The following is a 20,907-nucleotide window of genomic DNA, read 5'->3' as shown; positions in this document are numbered from 1 at the left end:
AGATGGCTGTTGTAAGGACAAGGCACTACTCTGAGCCCCCTGGGAGAAGTAAGGTCAGCATAGAAATGTGATCGATAAGTATCTTGCCCCCTGATCTTTCAGACCAGCTTGGTATGCCTTCCTCCTGCACAATTTTCTTTTCTGTGTGTAGGAGTGCCACGGCACACTAAACTTTGACATTCAAAGCCCCTTTGCCAGTGCTCTTCAGCGTAGCATCTGGGTTCTTTGCTTGACTGATGATTCCTGCTTGGGCATCTTGGTATTTGAGATAGCTCTGGACGGCGGAGGCCCCAGCTAGGTCATCTGTCACTCAGCCTTTGAGCCATCCATGAGTGTGTAAACGCATTTTCATTTTACCCTACTAAGGTCTTTGTCCCAGGAAAATGCTTTAAACGTAGCAGCTTTATACGGATCTGTAAAATTGTATATTCTGTTCCGTCTTACAGATATCTGCATTCTTACCCTCAATCTCCACTTTCTGTAGTAGCCAGTATTTACAATGATTCTAGAAAAACCTTCTAGATAATCCCTTTTCTAATGGATCAGCAAAACCTTTCCTGAACCTCTTCCTCCAGGAATGTATATTTTCCTCAACCTCCTTAAGGTTGATCTCACGTTAGAATTTTACATATGTCAACATTACAGATCCATGAAGGTCTATTGTGTTCTGTGGTAGCTATCTGCCATTGTAATCAGAAGTGGCCTCTTTGAGCCTGTCCACACCAGAGTTTACGATATGATATGATACAATACAATATGATAATCTTTATTGTCATTATCCCATACGGAACAACGAAATTGAAAAAACTACATAAGATATTCAAAAACCAACAAGCCTGCTATCCCAGCTATCTCAACCTGGTTAGCCCCCTAAAAACTCTGATACCCCATTTTTAAATACTATATACTCCCATAGAGACTCTTTACACTGCGTTTAAAACCAAAATCGCATTTGGTTTGAAACTGTTTCTCAGGTGGCCAGTCCTAGTCTTTATAACCCTGTACCTTCTTCCAGAAGGCTGAAGCTGAAATAGATCATTTCCGGGGTGTGCACTATCCTTCACTATCTCTGCAGCTTTCTTATGGCACCTGGAATCATAGATTTGATTTACTGTGTGTTCACAGCTGTTTGTATTCCCATTTAATCTGCGTAGTCTAAATGACATTGCCCTCAAACAACTCCATGCTTTCCCCTGTAAATTCTGGTTTACCCGCTATGGGAAAAATCCAGTAAGTTAGGGAAAATGGGGCTCCAAACCACTTCACTTGAGGTCAAAGACAATTTGTTTCAGTGTTTTGGGGTGAGTGGATCCACTGTCACTTTCTGCAGCCCCCGGTTCATTGCCAAATACATCCTCAAGGCTTCCATTTATTTTTTGGCCACATACAATGGAACAGGCAATAATGCAGGAACATTGAGGAAGTGCCACAGAACAACTGATAAAGTACTGGACAGTTTGGTGGTGTGCCACTCCACACCTGACACCAGTCTCATGGCAGCTGCTTATTTGGAGGAAAAAGAGGAGAGGTGATTCAGCAGCAAGGTTGGTGCAGTGCAAACACACCAGCAGATGTAGTGGATTGGCTCTGCTGATATGTTTGCACAGATCAGGGTTCAGGTGAGTGGTAGCACCCTATCATGCAATCCATCACTGTGCAGCTTTAATGCATCAATGACCTGTTGCTGTATACAGACACAACAGAAAAAAGCAGTCAGGAGCCCCAAGCTAAAACTGTGCCACATTTTGTGAGTATTTTTGCCTTGGAGATTTGTTTGTAGTTTTAATTACTCTTTGCTATATCGAAATAATCTCTGTAGGCTTCCAGCTGAAGGGAACTGGTCAAGCTGGAAGTCAGTGCTGCCTCAGGACTTTTTGTTTCCGTGGCAACCGTAACCATGGCTACCAGCATCTGTTTGGAGCTGTAAGGGGCAAGCATGTTCAAGCTCCTGTGCAAATGAAGCGATTCTCTGAACATGGTGTGCAATTTCCTTCCTAGCTAGAAAGCATTTGTCCGAGTCTGTGGACTCCAATTTTAAGCTAGAAGATTCTCCGATAAAAATGAGTGTGGTAAAGAACTATCTATGGGTGGACAAATTAAGGTACTTCATCAAAAGTCATAACTTAGAAATGGGTCCTGGTGTTGTTGTTTTTTAAATTAGTTTTTATTGAAGATTTTTGTGTGTGAAACAAACAGATAAGCAAGGAAAGGTACATATAGCAAACTGAATTCCCCCAACCCAACTCCATAAGTGGCAGAAAAAACTACACTCATCCATTTTCTCACACAAAAAGCCACAAATTCCTGCACCTCTCTTCCTCAGTGAGGATGGGGAATTCCTAAAATAGAACTTACCGTATTTTTCGCCCTATAGGACGCACTTTTCCCCCTCCAAAAATGAAGGGGAAATGTGTGTGCGTCCTATGGGGCGAATGCAGGCTTTTGCTGAAGCCTGGAGAGCGAGAGGCGTCGGTGCGCTTCTCCCCGCTGCCAGCTCCACAAGCGCCTGGGGGGGAAATAATTTTTTTCCCCTTTATTTCCCCCCCAAAAAAACTTGGTGCGTCCTATGGGGCGAAAAATATGGTACACAGAAAATAGAACTTAAAAGAGAATACACAGCAGGTGGCGCTGTGGTCTAAACCACTGAGCCTCTTGCGCTTGCCGATCAGAAGGTTGGCGGTTTGAATCCCCGCAACAGAGTGAGCTCCCGTTGCTCAGTCCAAGCTCCTGCCAACCTACCAGTTCGAAAGCATGCCAAAAAGTGCAAGTAGATAAATAGGTACTTCTCTGGCTGGAAGGTAAATGGTGTTTCCATGTGCTGCTCTTGTTTCGGTGTTCCGTTGCACCAGAAGCTGCTTAGTCATTTTGGCCACATGATCCGGAAAAACTGTCTGCGGACAAATGCCAGCTCCCTTGGCCTGTAAAGCGAGATGAGCGCTGCAACCCCAGAGTCGTCTGAGACTGAACTTAACTATCAGGGGTCCTTTACTTTTACCTTTATATCTCCAACCAAGTGTGCCACATAATCCCATACATCTTAGATTTGGAACGAAGCAATGGGTGCACATGGAGATAGAAAAATGGGTCCTGTTGATGGAAACCTGGGTTACTGAAGGGGGAAATTGCTCTCTCCTCCTCCTCCTTCTATGTGTACAACTCTAAAAGGTAAAGGTAAAGGGACTCCTGACCATGAGGTCCAGTCGTGACCGACTCTGGGGTTGTGACGCTCATCTCGCTTTATTGGCCAAGGGAGCTGTTGTACAGCTTCCGGGTTATGTGGCCAGCATGACTAAGCCACTTCTGACGAACCAGAGCAGCACATGGAAACACCGTTTACCTTCCCACTGGAGTGGTACCTATTTATCTACTTGCACTTCGACATGCTTTCAAATTGCTAGGTTGGCAGGAGCAGAGACTGAGCAACGGGAGCTCACCCCGTTGCGGGGTTTCGAACTGCTGACCTTCTGATCGGCAAGTCCTAGGCAAGTCTGTGGTTTAACCCTCAGCGCCACCCGCTTTACACATCTAAACATGCTTTAAAGACACTCTTTTCCTAACATCTCCAATGAAAACTACATCTGAAGGAAAAGCCTCTCTCAAACTAAGTGCTGTTTTTTTGTTTTTTAGCTGGCTGAGACTTTCTATGGAGAGAGGGGAGGAAATGATCATTCTTGAATTCCGGATTCTTATCCCTTGCCTCACCCCCTCTTTGATGTCAGCCATAGTGGCCCAGCTTACATGGCATAAAATGCAGCTCTGCCCCCTCTGATCTCTAGAGTAGGCTGCCTAATGAAGCAGACAACAGCGGCCGCTCTTGTGCAAAGCCACAACCCTTGGTCCCCTTGGGTTTTCCTCTTTCCCTGCCTCCCCCCACCCCCACCCCACAGCCTGTGCTCTTTGCTTTGCCCCTCATTAGCAAATGCAAGCTCTAGGCCTGGCAGATTTGCTGAGTGACAGGCTGTCAGACTCGCTCATCTGGATGACCCAGGCTCACTGTGCCTCTCTGTTGTCATGGGCTATGAAATATACTTGGAGTCAAGAGTGGATTTCATGCTCTTTATTCAGCTCATAGGGGTGAGGAGGAATGGAAGTTCCCCCAGAATGTCTGCTTTATATACATTACTTACACAATGGGCTCCACGTGATTGGCTAATTCCGGGATTCTCCTGTAGGCCAATCAGGTTGCGGATTCACTTCCACCTGGAGCTGGATTGGGTGGCCCCTGTGGACCACTCAGACTGCTGCATTCTGAATCCTATTGTTCTAGGACCAATCAGACTGCTGCCTTTTGGATCCTATTCAACTCAGTACATAACGGGCTACTTCTGCGCTCTGCTCTTAGCTTGAGCGAGAGAGCTTCATGATACCAGAACCGGCAGGAAAAAGAAGACTCTGGCTGGGATTTCAAAGGCTTGGCACGACACAAGACTCAGACTGATGGGCTGGTTTGCAGGAAGGAAGGGGCACAAGTTCATGAGGAAATCAAAAGTTGGGGCTTTAGTAACAATAGAACGAATCTATGGCTGCATATGGAGCATGAGAGAAATTCACTAAGAATATTGCTCCACCAGTGCATTCCTGGTGGAATGAGCTGCCCTCTCCTCCCTGATTATGTTGTTCTGGGGGTTCTCCTGTTCCCCAAAAGCCAAATTGTGGGGCAAGAGGGGCTTGCAGGGGGAGGAGAGGAGGGAAGCGCTGTTACACCAGCAGAAGGCCTTGCACAGTTTTTCCACTGCAGTAATGGGACTGAGTAGTGCAGTCACCTGTTTCTTTCCAGGAAAGTGCTATTTCCATAATCACAGCCGCCAGGAGGTGGCGTGTTAGACATTTGTATGGAAGTTCCTTGTTACACCCTTAAGTAGGGGTGTAAGAACCTGGTTTAACATTTATGCGCTTTAATCCTGGCATCAAGTCGATGAATGGCCTGCCCGTAATGACTCTTGTCCCTTGGAGCTCCCTCACATTGCAGCGCGGAGAGGACTGCTGCGACAGAAACGGGTCCCTTTTTCCATTTCCTTGATGTTTTGGCGTTGAAACTGTCCCATTACGTCTGGGCTTAATTTCATTTTGTGCTCCTATTCATCTGACCTCTCTTGTGTTTTTTAAATCAACAGCCCCCTCCACAGATATACGATAAGCAGCTGGATGAAAGAGAACACACAATCGAAGAGTGGAAAGGTAATCTCATTTTTTTTCAAAAAGAAAGGGGACCTGATGCTTCTCTGAATGTCCTTCTCTGTTTCTTCCCTCATTTTTCTGTTGAGGACCACATCCCCTTGTTCACTCTGCTGGAAGACACATGTAGGTGGGGCAGGAACTGGTGATGGGTGCAGCCGAAGCCAGTGGGGGGCAGGTCCAGAGCCAAAAGTGGGCGGGGTCACCCTTTTATCTCCTTTTGCCACCAATTTTTCTCTTTCTTAAGGGACACGGGTGGCGCTGTGGGTTAAACCACAGAGCCTAGGAATTGCTGATCAGAAGGTCGGTGGTTCGAATCCCCGTGACAGGGTGAGCTCCCATTGCTCGGTCCCTGCTCCTGCCAACCTAGCAGTTCGAAAGCACGTCAAAGAGAAAGTAGATAAATAGGTACCGCTCCGGCAGGAAGGTAAACAGCGTTTCTGTGCGCTGCTCTGGTTCACCAGAAGCGGCTTAGTCATGCTGGCCACATGACCCAGAATCTGTATGCTGGCTCCCTTGGCCAATAAAGCGAGATGAGCGCCGCAACCCCAGAGTCGGCCACGACTGGACCTAATGGTCAGGGGTCCCTTTACCTTTACCCTTTTCTCTTTCTTCCTTTTCCTCCCCACCCACCAGGCCAAAAGAGTAGGGACAGATTACTCTTGCTAGAGGTCTGGACTTCTGATCACTTGCGGAGGCCTTCCCCTCTCCCCCCCCCCCCCACTTCTTCTTTCATGGCTTCATCATCAGATAAATTGGTAAAAATGGATGTGGACTAGTAACTTTCACAGACTCCTTTACAGGGCTGATAATTTATTGAGGTCTTCTATTTGCTCTTTCTTTGAATGGTGCTGGGGGGAAGCTAGCAACTCCTCTCCACCTTTGTAACTGGCTCTGTTGTCTCTTGCAGAATTAATCTACAAGGAAGTAATGAATTCTGAAGAAAAGACTAAAAATGGTGTAGTAAAAGGACAGCCTTCTCCCTCAGGTACTCATTCCCAGTGAATGACCATTTTGTGCTCGCTGCAGGCTCCATCGTACAGTGATGGATTCTCACCAAAGTGTCTTAATCTGCTGCTATTAATTCAGACGTAAGCAGCCGCAGCTTTGAGGCTGAACATTACTTTTAGACAATTTGGTACATGGAACTGAAGATGAATTGCATTAATTGAACTCCAGATTCTTATTTTTCTTTTTTTGGTAAAGGCGGCATGAGAGTCTAGGTTACTGTCAGGACTTTGGATGGATGAACACAGTTGTTTCAAGTCTCTATACTGATTCCACCCATCCATCCATTTATCCATCCATCCATTTCTTTATTATGGCCAATGACCAGCATGTTACTGCATCCATAGATAAATCACTTGGGTTGGTGTACTTGTGGCCAGCCAGATCCTTAACCATGATTTAAGGATGAGCTGCTCCCTTTCAACTGCATCTCACCCCAAACTGCAAATTCACCCTGCCAAGAATAACCACGGCTAAAGATTATCTTTGCACTTACCTTAATTGTGATTAATGCCAGTCCTGCTCCAGTTCTGAACCTCCAGTCGGAAATCTGCTTGCCAGCTGAGAAACTAATAAATCTCAGTTTTTGTGCTGCCTGCCTGGGACAGGGGGATTGTCAAAGACCGGATAAACTGCAGCCCATAGCTGGTGGACTATTAAGTCACCAGGTTTTTCTGGGCTTACTTAATGGTCACTAGGTCCCCTTTGAACCAGAGTTTAGGAACCATTGTGAGAACGGGATTCTGGACTAGATGGGCCTTTGGGCTGACCTAGCAGTGCTGTTCTTGTGTTCTCATAAAGCCCACTAAACATTTTCCTCGCCTGACTCCACCTAGGTACAGTCACAGGTGCAAAGCACCCTCCAAACTGTCCAAGCAATTGGCAAGGACAAGGCACAAAGAAAATTTGATGATAGGTTGCCAGATTAGCAATGGGCCCAATGGAGTTTTTCAGTGCCACGCGCATTGATTTCAGTTCTGGTGACAGAAAGGCGATTCAACAGATTCTTGCAGAGCAGAAAGTGAAAAGCAAAGCATGCAGCTTTGATTTAAGAGCTTCCTGCATGTGCCCGGCGTCATCTTTCTTCAAGATGGAGTGGGTATCAGAATAAATCATGGTCCACAAGCACATCTGTCACACAGAGCTGTGTGTGTTGGGTGATTTATGTGTAACAATAACAGAGTTTGCTTGCGTGGGGAAGTAATTTGCAAGGACTAATTAAGTATTGGCTTTCATCTAAAATGGATCATCGCCTAAAATGGAGCATCATGGGTTGAGGGTGGGTCCTCTAGACAAGATCAGGGTGGGTGTTGGGGTCTGCAGGGGAAGAAGAGGAAGCCTCATTGAACAAGCGAAAGTCTGCTTGTGTGATGTTGGAATATCACCCTTTTTTCATTTTATTTCCTCCATCTTGATATATTCCAGTGTTTTTCTTCCATTTACATTTTCATTTTCAGCTCCATGCAATTTGATGGTTTGGGTTGTCGTAAATTTTAATAAGGGATGGGGAAACCAGCTATTTGATGAAGCGATATTTTTTTTCTGGGCTACTTTATTTCTCTAATGGGGGTGGGTAGGAGGGAATGTTATCAGTGGAAAACATGAGAATGCTCCATGCAGTCAATTAAAATTAAAGATGGTGGGAGTATGGGGCAGTGAAGGAATGGTCTACCAGTGCATTGGAGAAGAGTAATACAAGTTTGGATATGCAGCCCATTCCTGCAGCAGTCTGTGCCAACATTGCAAGAAACAGTCACATATCTGTGGTTCCCTGAGGACTATGGGAGAATTGCAAAAATGTATAATATAAAAGGCACTTGGATTTTTTTTTAAGGGTTCACTGGTTGTATTAGAAAAATAAACCTATACAAAGGTATAAATCCCAAACTTCACAAATACAGAATCCTCTCTCTATGTAATTTAGCTCTTAATCTCAGCCACCATAGAAAATGACAGACGCAGCTCTCACCTGGGAAGCCTCTTCCCTCCCAATCTCTCATCTTTGGAGATCTTCACTCCCCCACCTCTCACTCAAGGTCCTCCCACCATATTATATATATATATTTTGCCACCTTCATTTGGGTCCCCAGTAGTATCCCAGAAGGGGAGATTCCCCCTAGTGGTGGCTCCTCTGACAATCATCCACTGATAATCATCTGACAAGAAGCCATACTGAGGCCATGCCTCTGAAAACAACAGGCCGGTTTCTTATGTAACATTTTGTTTTTATGTCTGGAGGATTCTCAAATACAAAATGGGTAGACTATGCATCTTTCAAGAGTGGGGCATGTGCATTTAAATGTGCATATATTTTTATTTATTTAAAAAGAAACCATCCTGACAATATAGATGTGGGGTTTGCACGGGATCAGTGGTGTAGCATGGGAGCGGTTGCCCCAGGTGCAAAATTGTTAGGGGCGCATAATTTCAACGCCCGTTGTTGCCTCAATTCAGCTGTGTGTCTTCCATTGCTGGGCTCTGTTGAAAATGGCTTCTCCATGTGAACCAGGAAGTGACCTCTGTTTGACATGGATGCCATTAGGCAGTTGAATGTGCATGCATACTCCATCTGTTCCCCCCCCCCCGCCGTGTGGCCCCAGGCTCTGGCAACCCACGCTATGCCACTGAACACAATTAGCGATTGTTTTCCTTCCAGATAGGTAGCCGTGTTGGTCTGCCATAGTCAAAATAAAAAAAATTCCTTCCAGTAGCACCTTAAAGACCAACTAAGTTAGTTCTTGGTATGAGCTTTCGTGTGCATGCACACTTCTTCAGATACTTCTTCTGTGTATCTGAAGAAGTGTGCATGCACACGAAAGCTCATACCAAGAACTAACTTAGTTGGTCTTTAAGGTGCTACTGGAAGGAATTTTTTTATTTTCCTTCCATTCACACTTCTTTGGATCCTGATCATAATACATACATACATACATACATAAATACTGAATTGTGCTGGAGCTGAAGCAAATTCTCTTGTTATCTCTCAAACATTCCCAGGGCTTTCAGGTTGAATCACGCCGGTGTTCATTTTCTTAGCACAGGTGCAGCAGTGAACAGCAGCGAAAGCCTCCCTCCATCCTCATCCGTCAATGACATTTCCTCCATGTCCACAGACCAGACCCTGGCGTCGGACACTGACAGCAGTTTGGAAGCTTCTGCAGGGCCCCTCGGTTGTTGCAGGTGACTAGCCGCCTGCCTGCGAAACCCGACGTTCTTCAGGAGATGATGTAATTTAGGGGAGGGGGGGAAGAATCATTGTGGTCATAAAAGAATTCGATGATGGCAAGGAAGAGAAAAAAAATTAAAGGAAAAACAAACACACATAATGATTAAATAAAACAAAACCCTTTCAGCCTGCTTCTCTTAAAAGAGTTATGTAAATGCAGCTAAGCTCAAGTGTATATTTAACTTAATAGTTGCTCTGCTTTGGTCTTCTTCCGATGATGCTTACTGCAAAACGAGAAAAAAAAAGGGGGGAAAGGAGCCTTTTTTCATAAATTTTGCAAAACTTTAATGGCTGCAAAACCAGCAACTGCAACTGTCCTTTTTCACGTTGGCATGACAAGGTGGCCAGAACCCCAACCCTTTATGTGTATACATGTGTGCATATCTAACCCTTTCTGCTTCTGTTTTCAGCAGATGTACAGAAAACTGCACATGTATCTCGGTGTACATACATGCAAATATGCATTTGAGGATATATATGCAGCTGTGTGTGTCCCTGTATCTAAAGAGCAGGCGTCCATATGTGTGCACACAGCCCGCAAGTAGACAACTGAACCTCCTGGGGGGGGTTAAATGCAAATTTCATCTGTAATATAATTCTCATTGTACAGCCTGTTTAGTTGGTCCTTGGGTTAATTTAAATAAGTAGGGGAAAAGTCAAACCGAAGCTCTCTCAGAATCTTGATGATGTAGAGTCCTATATTTCGGCACTGTTTTTAATAGCGGTTTGTTTGGAGGAATAATAGAGGAAGGAAGTTCAATGGGATTGTCCTTGTTAAATGCTGATGGATTTCGAGTTGTTGTTGTTGTTGTTTGAATGAATATGTATGTGGAGCTAGGGGAGTTGTCAGGAGAGAGGCCTGTTTGTGTGGATGCAGGATTCTGGACTAGATGATTCTCTTGGAACACCAGGGGCTTCTCGGGCACCATATTTCCAGGAACCTCCACTGCCTTGTGTGACTGCGTTCGTTTTTTAGATAAAGGCTGTAAGAAATGGATCAAATTGGGTTGGCCAGGGTCAAGCAGAGTAGTTCCCTAAATGAGGGGAAGTCAGCTTGTAGAAGTTCTGTGAGAGCCGGTGTGGTGTAGTGGTTAAGAGTGGTAGTCTCGTAATCTGAGTGTCTCCGCTCCTCCACATGCAGCTGGTGGGTGACCTTGGGCCAGTCACACTTCTCTGAAGTCTCTCAGCCCCATTCACCTCACAGAGTGTTTGTTGTGGGGGAGGAAGGGAAAGGAGAATGTTAGCCGCTTTGAGACTCCTTCGGGTAGTGATAAAGCGGGATATCAAATCCAAACTCCTCCTCCTCTTCTTCTTCTTCTTCTTCTTCTTCTTCTTCTTCTTCTTCTTCATCTGATATGGTCCTGGGAATCTATTAGGCAAGAAAGGTTGTAAACTTCTTCTTTTGTAGTAAAACTCATGCTGGTGTTGGGGAGCAGGCTCCTGAATCAAGGCAGAAGTGAAAGATGAATGATATTGAGTGGAGGCAAATAGAACACCTGTGTTTGTTTTTCCCAAACCCTATCATTTATTTGTTCACGATGAAGGACCTCGAGGTGGTCGCAGTCTGGAAGACCTTCACTAGAGAGAGGTTCTCCATAACCAGAACTGTTGCTTATTGGCAGATAGGCTTCTCATTCGGACGGCCTCTCTGTGCATGTAGAATACTCCAGTTGGAGTGACAAGGCAAGGGAGTCAGATTAAAAGAAAGGGGTGTTTCTAATGTATATTTATTACGTGTATAGCTGTTTAGTGCATCAAAGAAAGGAGGTTTGGAGCAGCACCAACCTAGGCTGCGAACAACTCCAACTCTGTCTTTTTTTTTTAAAAAAAAATGCATCTTAACTATTCCCAACATTAATTGGAAGGACAGTGAATGGCTAGTTGCTTTCAGCTTTACAATTTCCCTCTTTGCTACCTTTTCATTGCAACACATAATCTGAATATTCCCCAGGCCTACACCAAAAGTGGTTACACAAGCAGTGACCTGACTCGCCCCCAACCCCCGCTCCCCCCGGAAATCAGATATACAGATTCTACAGATACTTGTGTGCATGAATGGATGGCAACCCAACATTTATTTTATTTTATTTTTTGAGAATCTGAGGTGTCATGTACTACACTATGTTGAAATTTGTCCAGGAGACTAGGAGTCAAAACTTTAGGGATAAACCTCTAAGAGTTAGCCTTTATGCCATAATCAAATGGCACAAAATACGAACACAACTCTTAACATTTATTTTTGGTCAGATGTGAAACCAGCCATTCCTAACATGGCTGAATAGTGTGAAACTAAACTGATTCTTTTTAAAAAAAATTAAAGCAAGTGCTAATAATATTTTCATGAAGGCAAATAAATAAACAAACAGATGTATAAAAAACAAACAACCATAATGTAACCCCTTTGAGTGACACCATCTAGACCAGGCATGGCCAAACTCGGCCCTCCAGCTGTTTTGGGACTACAGTTCCCATCCCTGACCACTGGTCCTGTTAGCTAGGGATGATAGGAGTTGTAGTCCCAAAACAGCTGGAGGGCCATGTTTGGCCATGCCTGGCCTAGACTGAACCACACATTCTTTCTCTTCTGAAAGGTGGCCATAAACAAATTTAGAAGCATATCCTTCCTGAAATAGTTATGACCAGACAATTTCATTTCCACTTACTAAATAAAGATGTAGGACAGGTAGAATTTTCCTTAAATAAAAAGGAACGGAACACTTTTCGTTAGTGCAGTATGTATAGCAGCAATAAGCAAAAAGTCACTACTGCAAAAAATAATAATAACTAAATAAAAATAAATAGCAATATAGGGGGCAATCTATCAATTGCTGCCGGTGCATCACAGTTACCGCATGCATCTTCCATTGAAATGGAAGCCACAAAGCAGCTTTGATTGATTTCCCGCGTATTCTTTCTGAAAGCCATGAAACGATATCCGTGTGTGGCACTAACCTTAACTCAGCCCACATGAAACCCCAATGCACAAGAAATGGCAGTACTTTAATGGGACACAGTAGTGCACTGAGGATGCCACGAAGGCAATAACAGAGAAATGACGCTCTAAGCAATAATGGCAATAATGGCATCTGCTAGCTGTGTATTTTGTTGCCCAGATATAATGGGCAATTTAAAAAAAGCCACTTTCCACTGTTTTGGTGCTGAGACCACAGGTAACAGGGAGCCTTTTGGAACTGAAGACCATTAGCTTGTCAATATCAGAAGCCACAATCCATAACAGCATTGAAGCATCCAGACTCGCTGGTGATACTAAGTTACTCAGGGACGGGGGGCGAAATCCCATCAGAGAGTTTGAGAAAACTCTACTGAATGCCTGGCTGGGGGATAGAATGGCAGATGAAGTTCCATGTAAGTGCCAAGCCATGTTCATTGGGAAAAGATAAAACGAAAGTCAGTAATCTGCAGCCAGCAAGGAAAGACAGATAACCTTGAGATCATAGAGTGTTTACCGAAAACATCGGTTGACTGTACTGCAGCTGTGAAAAGGGCAGATGTGGTGTTAGGAATTATTAGGCAAGAAGCTGGAAACCAAGCAAGCACAGATCCTGAAACTGTTACAGAAATCTGTGGCCCACCCTCATTTAGAGGTGTCATTCTGGCCGACTGACATAGCAAAAACGATATTATCAGAATATAGAAAAGAATGAGGGGATCTAAAATATTTTCAAGGGCTTTAGTTTCTTTCTTAGGGTGACATGTCTAAAAAGTTAGGGGGCTTGGCTTAGGGAACAGAAAATGTAGCATGGGCCTGACAGAGACATCTAAAACAATTAACACTTTGGAATAAGCATGTAAAGAGAGAAAGTATGGTATCTCTTTCTAAATACTGGTGCTTGAGGTAGGTTGTCCGACGGCATCCAGGGAATCTGATTGGCAATGATTCCAACCAAAGAAAAATAAACATTTCACCACACATAACTAACATACACAGGACGGCTTTTTAAAAGGCTTTAAACACAATTCAAGAGAATTGTCCATCACTGTTTATCTATCTTGTTGCCATTTCAGACATTCTAGTGTATGTAGGTCAGATCAATAGATGATGAAAGCAAGGGATTGTCTGTTAGCGGGAGTCTGCTGCCTTGCCTTAAATTTAGCTTCCGAAATTTTGTCTGTAAGACACAGTTCTGTAAATTTGGTCCTGCCTATACAAGTGGCAGATGACTGAGCCACCCATCATTTGACATAGCAACCCTGTCAGTGCTGTTGTAGCAGGTCCAGCCTGGAAGGGAGGCTGTAAATAGTCCTGTTAATGCATATATATATATGGAGTGCTGAGACAAAATGGGAGCTGAGAAATCATAGAATAGAATCATAGAATCATAGAGTTGGAAGAGACCACAAGGGCCATCGAGTCCAACCCCCTGCCAAGCAGGAAACACCATCAGAGCACTCCTGACATATGGTTGTCAAGCCTCTGCTTAAAGACCTCCAAAGTAGGAGACTCCACCACACTCCTTGGCAGCAAATGCCACTGTCAAACAGCTCTTACTGTCAGGAAGTTCTTCCTAATGTTTAGGTGGAATCTTCTTTCTTGTAGTTTGAATCCATTGCTCCGTGTCCGCTTCTCTGGAGCAGCAGAAAACAACCTTTCTCCCTCCTCTATGTGACATCCTTTTATATATTTGAACATGGCTATCATATCACCCCTTAACCTCCTCTTCTCCAGGCTAAACATGCCCAGCTCCCTTAGCCGTTCCTCATAAGGCATCGTTTCCAGGCCTTTGACCATTTTGGTTGCCCTCCTCTGGACACGTTCCAGTTTGTCAGTGTCCTTCTTGAACTGTGGTGCCCAGAACTGGACACAGTACTCCAGGTGAGGTCTGAAATGAATATCCTTCCCATGGCACATCTGCCCTTTGACTTTCAGGCCACACTCTCATATCTGTTCTTCTAAGTCTTGCTGGCCCTGTAACATACCTTCCTCAAGTGCTTTGGCCTGCCTGAATTGCATCTTTGAATTGTGATACTCCATCTTGCTTGGCTGGATGGAGAATGGGGTGGGGTGGAATAGCCTCATGACTTCTGCATGGCTGCAATGTAGCCTTCTTAGCAATGGTAAGAGGCACATATATTGCCATCCCTCCCCTCAATCACCACTAGCACTAACCACTAGGAAGGTTTCCTGAAAGGAAATGTGACCCTCAAACAGAAAAGGGTTCCTCACCCCTGTTCAAAGATGTGGTGCTCTAGAAGATATCCTGATATTTGCATCAAAACCTAAAAGTTGCTCTCTCAGAAGGCGGGGCTAGGCACATTCGATGTATGGCTCATAGCAGCAAGATCTTGAACCTCAGCCAATCACAAATACGTTTTGCTAGTGTTATTGACATTGTATTTCATTTCCTCAGAATACTCAGGGGTTTCAGCTTTTATTCAGGTGGCAACCTCCCAATTCATCTTGAATGCTTTAGGTGAAATTTGGCGCAAGACTTAAGCCCATGCAGCCGCCACCCCACCCCTGTTTTCTCCCTCCAAATATTTAGAAACATTTTTAAAGTTGGCGGGCTGAATAAAACAAAGGTCCAACAGTGGTGCTTGACATCTCCTACAGGGTTTTCGGTTATTGTGCAGCAGGCGTTATTACAGAAAAACAACTTAGTATCACAGAACTGTAGACTTGGCAGGGACCAGGGGGGTTGTCTAGTCCAGCCCCCTGCAATGCAGGAATCCTTTGTCCAACATGGGGGCTTGAACCCACAGCCCTGAGAGTCCCATGCTCTACTGACTGAGCTAGACTCAAAGTTGCCTTAATAAGCGTCCACTAAGTATACTTTTTCCTCCAAGGCTGGTCAACCCAAGAAGCTTTAATGCCCCACTGAACTCACTTTAAGTAACACATAGGGCCCTTCAACTTTAAACAGCAAACCCTTTTCTTTGAAATAGTGCAGTGCACTTGAGTTCAACTCTTAGCATAGTAAGGGAGGGCAACAAATGCAAACCACCTTGGTATTAGTAAAAGAATTAAATGATTCACGCTGGTTTAGTAAAAAGCTATTTTACTGTAAAAAGTAAACCCAGAAATCAAAACTGAACGCTTTGAGAGGTTCTTGAAAATGTTTGTTTATATTGTCCTTTTTTTTTGCTGGAAGAAACGTGCATAATTCAATTGGCATTGTATTTGAAGTGGATAAGGAAGTTCCTGTACTGAGTTTTGGCTTTATGAAGCCCATTAAAATCCCATCTGAAACAAAAATAATAATAATGTCCCACTGAACTAAAGGAAAACTGAGACTGGGCTATAAGTCAGTTGCCTGCTGCCATCTAAGAGCCACTTTTCCTTTGCTTCGTTACCAGTGCTTACCCCCCCCCCCAAAAAAAATGTTTAGAGTTACTCTCAATTTCCTACTCATATTGAAATACTGCCCCTCAATGCAGCCAAACTTAGATTCACAAAACATTTACCCCCCGCGTCCCCTCAGAAAAAAAGCACTGTGCATTACCATGTGCTGGTGAAAGCTGCACTATTTAAATTTCAGGCTGTTGTGCAGCTATTAAGGGCACAAAGCCCCCCTGCAAGGAAGAAGGCGGCAAATCTACTCTCAGCTCTCGGGTAAAGCTTTGTAGAAAACAGAGTTCCCACCAGTGGTTTTAGGGCATTTTGAAAACGCAACCACCACGATCTTATTTGTGTATTTCTCACAAACTGCTGGAGACGTGGCATTTACCTGCCCAGGCTTTGTCACTTGAGTGTAGGCCCGGCTCCTGCGAAAGTCCACCATCTGTAAAGAAATCTCTGCCTATAAGGCAGCTACGTAGTGCAATGGGTTAGAGTCTCAGACTAGCGTCAAGGAGATACAAGTTCAACTTCTCAAGAATCTCAGTTTTTGACTTTGGGCCAGCCACGAATGCCCAGCCTAAGCTACCTTACCTGTCATTCTGAGAAGAAAATTGGGAGGGCAAAATCATGAGGAAAGGTGGGATATGGATGTAATAAGTACAGCGAAACTCTTCCACTAAAATATTCATTTTCTATGTGTAGGGAATTTTATCATTTGTATGCAGTGGTTGGGTCTAGTTCACAGACTTGGAGGTGAAATTGATGAAACAGGGCTAAGGAAAGTAGTTTTGGGAACTTCTTGCAGATCTCCAGGTGGTTTGGAGTAGATTTACCAAATAACTCCCCCCTAAATTATACTGCTGGAATGAAGGAATGGCTGGGTGAGGAGTATCATTGTGAGGAGCAACTGTGAGTTCAGGTGCCTTAGAATGCTTTGATTCTAAGTGTTGATCTTTTGCACCTGGCTACACTTGGAGTCTCTCAGGTTCTGGTAAAAGGAAAGCCAATTCTCCAGGCCTTTGTTCATTCCTGAAATAGAGGACTCTTTCAAGAGGACAAGGGTTCCTATATTTGTCCCAGCTTTACAGAAGTAGCAGATGAAACTTTTACCACCTCTGCAGCCTCACAGTAAGAAAATTTAACCTGCTTTCTTAGTTCATTGGAATTGTTCTGGAAGCTCTGTTCTCAGTTGTGTCTGACTTGAATTGTCTTGTAGAGAAGGCTACTGGCCAAGTATGTATTTTACAAGGAAGAATTAGATTTTGTATGGCTAGTTTGGGGAAGCATACTGGTTTAGTATGGCTTATTTTTAAGAAAAGGAAGCTGGTAGTTTTGCTAGGTATGTGCAAATGTTTGGTCTCTTGATGGGCTGCTAAATTTAATATGAGTTTGCATTTTTTTTAGCCTGGAAATTGTCCATATAATATTGACTAGAACCCTGCACTGTCAAGAGTCTGATAGTTGAGCTGGTTTGAATTTCAAAGGATGGTTTTAATAAAGGGAGGGTAACACAGTGGACTTGAATTATTTCACAGATGTGTAAGAACTTAATGAGGAAAAAGCTTTTTGGGCCAAGGGGAGGGAAGAAATGTGTCTTTTTCCAACTGATGAGCTGGAGAAAAATAGCCCTGCTCATATATACTAGATCTCATTTTCTTATAAAAAGAATGCTTGGCTCATGGGCTGTGTTATTCAAACTTCATTTCTGTTCAGAAATGAAAAATGGGAGCCTGTAGTCAATGGTCCATCTACTTTAGGAATAGCTTCTGTAAAGTCAATAACTCCAAAGAGCTGCACAGATTGAGGCTTAACTAGTTTCTGGAGCGCTGCCTTAAACGGGAGAACTTTGATTTGAAACAGCTTATTCCCATCTTATATAATTATTAACAATTTAAGGCACCTTTTATATGTTGAAAGTAATAGTCTGAGCTCAGCAGACCCTGTGAGATTGGTGGTGAGATTCTTAATTTAAAGAACGGTGAGAATGCGCTTGTCTAAAGACCAAACTAGACATGACTGTAATTGCATGATTAGATTTAACGTGCCTGGTTTGAGAATTTTTAAAATGGCAGCCAGGGTGGTGGGAAATAGGGAGGGGGTGAATTTGGCACTGTGTCAAATTCAGGGGGTTAACCCTATCTGCCTGTGTAGCAGTCCCAATGAAGACGACACACACGGAATCTGCTCTCTTTCCCCTTGTTTCTTTGCAATTAAATAATTGCTTTCACATCTTATTTGGGTGGCATTTGTGGGGAGAAGAATCCCCCTCCCCAGATTTTTGTGATCTTCAGTGGCCAAGAGAAATTTCTACATGGCATATGTGCATATGGCAGAGGGTTGTCTCAGTCCCCCCCTTTCTTTTTGGGGGTTTCTTTTTCTTTGTTAAAAGTATTGCCATTGCTTGAAGATCTGGCGCACTGTTCCCAGGGGGACAATTCTTTGTTACTGTTTTTAAAACGTTTGCCCCCCACTCCTGGCCCTTCATACATGTTATGGTAAGTCCCCTGGCAATTTCTCCAATTTACCCAGAACCCTCCACCCCAGTTTCACAGGAGACAAATGACTCTGTAAAAGAGTATATGTGTTGGCATGGGGGGGACAGACTGACAACTTTTAGCCAAGTCTTCTTCGATTAAGCTTTCATGGCTCTAAAACATTTTCAATTCATGTACCCTTTGACTGGTTTGTGGATTGGGTTTCCCATCTTGAAAAGAATAGGGAAGGGGGTAAAATTGCCCTGAGAAGGAATATTATAAATCAAAAGACACATTGAGACACCTCTGAAGAAAAGGAGAGTCAAAATATCCAAAGGTGTTCCTTCTAATAATTTCAAAATTTAGGGCATTTTTATGTGACACCCCTTTACTCCCAAGTTGATAATTTGTGCTGGTGTTTTTAATGCAAAGTAGGGCAGGGGCACGAGCTAGTTATTAAATCCATGTCCATTCAAGCAAATGCAAGACTTAATTTCGATTTCAGGCGTGGGAAATGCAAAAAGCGAGTTTTGTGTTTTGGAGTAGCAAATTACTCTCTCTTTCCATCCCTTTAAAAAATCCATTTGCCCACCCTTTAATTCCTGGATTGACATTACAGTTTCGTCTTGGCATTGCTTTGGGACTATAATTAGGAAACAGGGACACCTCCCCACACCCTCCAGAAAAATTCCGGCTGTGGTTGTATACAATAACATGTTGCGTGTGACTGGTAGTCCAAGAGAGAGTGCAGGCATGTGCACTGCAGTGCGTACACTCATAAAATATACAGCTGCGTTCTGTCAGTGTGCATGGATATCTCCTACTGGATTGGGGTGTATGAATTTTGTAAGGATAGTCCTTTATCCCTGAAACGTTTATGGATGCTTTCCCAAGGTGAATATCAGCAATCCTGTATACACACAGGTAGCCCTCCAGGGCAAATGTGCCACCTTTTGTAACCCTGTCTTGAGTCTTCCAACCCTTGACTCTTGAGTCTTACAATGTGCTTTAGCATAATGAAACTCAAAGAAAGAACAAAAGACTTGCATTTTCAAGGCTTGGTTCCCAGCGTCTTCAGATAATAGCAGGAGCTGGCCTGAGGTCCTAGACAACAGCTAGTCAGAGTAGGTCTCCCTGAAGCAGACAGATAGCCCGACTCAGTTTAAGGCAGCTCTCTGATACTGGCTTCACTGGAACTAGACGGCCTTTGGACAGCTTTAAAAATTTGTCCCTGAGAAAACGAGATTCACTAAATGCAACAAATCGGTTGCTTTTGGTTGAGCAGGGCTGTACATTTCTCCTACATAGTAAGAGTCAGAGTATGTAAATATCCATACTGATTTTTCTCCCTCTCTCTTTGTAACTTGTCTGTAACAATCCATCACTCTGTCTGTATTTCTCAAAGACCACTGTACACCTCCATATGTTTCCTCCAATCGTTTCCTCTGTTGGCATTCGGCCAATAAGGAAAAGGGTCGGGGGCTTCAATATGTATATAGAGAATTATGTATATTTAGTAAATTTGAGTAAGTGGGACTTACGGCCAGTAATACATTTTGCAACAATGGTACCAGGATCTTCCCAACCCAACTAGCGAAACCAAACTGTTCACCTTGCCATGTCCATCCTGTAATAAGACCTAAGTTGCACCCGCCTGTAGTTCTGCATGATTGGACTTCCAAATATAATTCACAATGACCAGGAGTGTAACTTCTCAGTGTTGATAAAAGTAGTTTTTATATCTCTATATATATGCGGAGAAAAAACACACACAAAACAAAGAGCCACTGTTCAGCATCAAGAATGGAAGAGGAAGAAGTGTCCAACTCCATTGCAAGGTCTTAGTTTTGAACGTGATAAGTAAACAACCTGTGAGTATGGATGAACTGACAAATGTGACATTTGATAAGGAAATGAACCTCATTACATTTTGTTTACTTCTTCAGTCGTTTTTACTTTCTACCTTTCATTGTTTCCTGTGGGTGGTACGAGGGGGAACGGAGGGGTCTTGGCTTTGTTCATCAACCTTTTGTGGATCAATGTTGAGTCGATGCATTCTGACTTCTGTTTGTTTTGAGTTATTAAAAGCAGAAGGGAATCTATTTTCCCCTTTGTGCCAAAAAAAGAAAAAAAAACCACCTTTTGGAGTTCTTGTCTAAATACTTTGTCTCGTTTTGATTCTTTGGGGTCATGTTCTGTTCACAGGTTTAAATATACACAATTTTCGATAGAGATTCAAATGTATAGCTTTTCCAACAAATCTGTGGAGCACAGGGGAGCATCACTTTTGGCCACACAACAACAATAATAATAGAATTTTATTATAATAATTATTTCTACCCTGCCCATCTGACTGGGTTGCCCCAGCAACCCTGGACAGCTTCTGAAATATATAGAAACATAATAAAACATTAAACATTAACACACACACACACACACACACACACACACACACACACACAGAGAGAGAGAGAGAGAGAGAGAGGGAGATTGACTTACAACATAAAAAACTTAAGTAAAATGAAAAAACTACACGTATAAATAAAAAATACAAAGTACAGCAACAGACACCAGAAGCACAGCAACAAAGAAAGCAGCAATAAAGCCAGAGAAACCAACCATCACTTTAAACCAAACAACTGATGAAACAAAATGATTTTCAAAGAGTGTTGTAATAGCTGTAGCATGGTGAAGGAGTTCTGTGGCCTAGGCCAGCTTTCCCAGAT

At 43.5% G+C, this 20,907-nt stretch overlaps 1 protein-coding gene and 2 long non-coding RNA genes across 11 annotated transcripts in view; 2 read left to right on the top strand and 1 right to left on the bottom strand.

Moving 5' to 3' along the window:
• Window positions 1–9,535, top strand: part of MAPK10 (mitogen-activated protein kinase 10) — a 227,642-nt gene extending 218,107 nt beyond the window's left edge. For 7 of the 9 annotated variants that reach the window (XM_083458852.1, XM_083458851.1, XM_083458854.1 and 4 more), the window contains 3 exons: window positions 5,115–5,178; window positions 6,086–6,163; window positions 9,225–9,535. In XM_083458852.1, coding sequence (XP_083314978.1) covers window positions 5,115–5,178; window positions 6,086–6,163; window positions 9,225–9,367 — 285 coding nt within the window. In that variant the 3' untranslated portion in view covers window positions 9,368–9,535. Of the gene's footprint in view, window positions 1–5,114; window positions 5,179–6,085; window positions 6,164–9,219 lie in introns of all 9 variants that reach the window. The other 2 variants (XM_083458858.1, XM_083458857.1) reach the window with 2 other exon arrangements.
• Window positions 9,536–11,237: 1,702 nt separating this feature from the next.
• On the bottom strand, window positions 11,238–11,908 carry LOC310686031. The gene is made up of 2 exons (XR_014515660.1): window positions 11,807–11,908; window positions 11,238–11,442 (listed from the first exon to the last, which is right to left on the bottom strand). It is a non-coding gene; the product is annotated as an uncharacterized lncRNA (long non-coding RNA).
• Window positions 11,909–13,485: 1,577 nt separating this feature from the next.
• Window positions 13,486–15,736, top strand: LOC310686008. The gene is made up of 3 exons (XR_014515633.1): window positions 13,486–13,580; window positions 14,244–15,195; window positions 15,520–15,736. It is a non-coding gene; the product is annotated as an uncharacterized lncRNA (long non-coding RNA).
• Window positions 15,737–20,907: the final 5,171 nt, after the last annotated feature.

This window comes from Podarcis liolepis (genome assembly GCF_965112155.1).
Source record: "Podarcis liolepis genome assembly, chromosome: 9".
Lineage (NCBI taxonomy): Eukaryota > Metazoa > Chordata > Lepidosauria > Squamata > Lacertidae > Podarcis > Podarcis liolepis.
The sequence above is the reverse complement of the archived record's forward strand: the minus strand, read 5'-3'. Positions and strand labels throughout refer to the sequence as shown.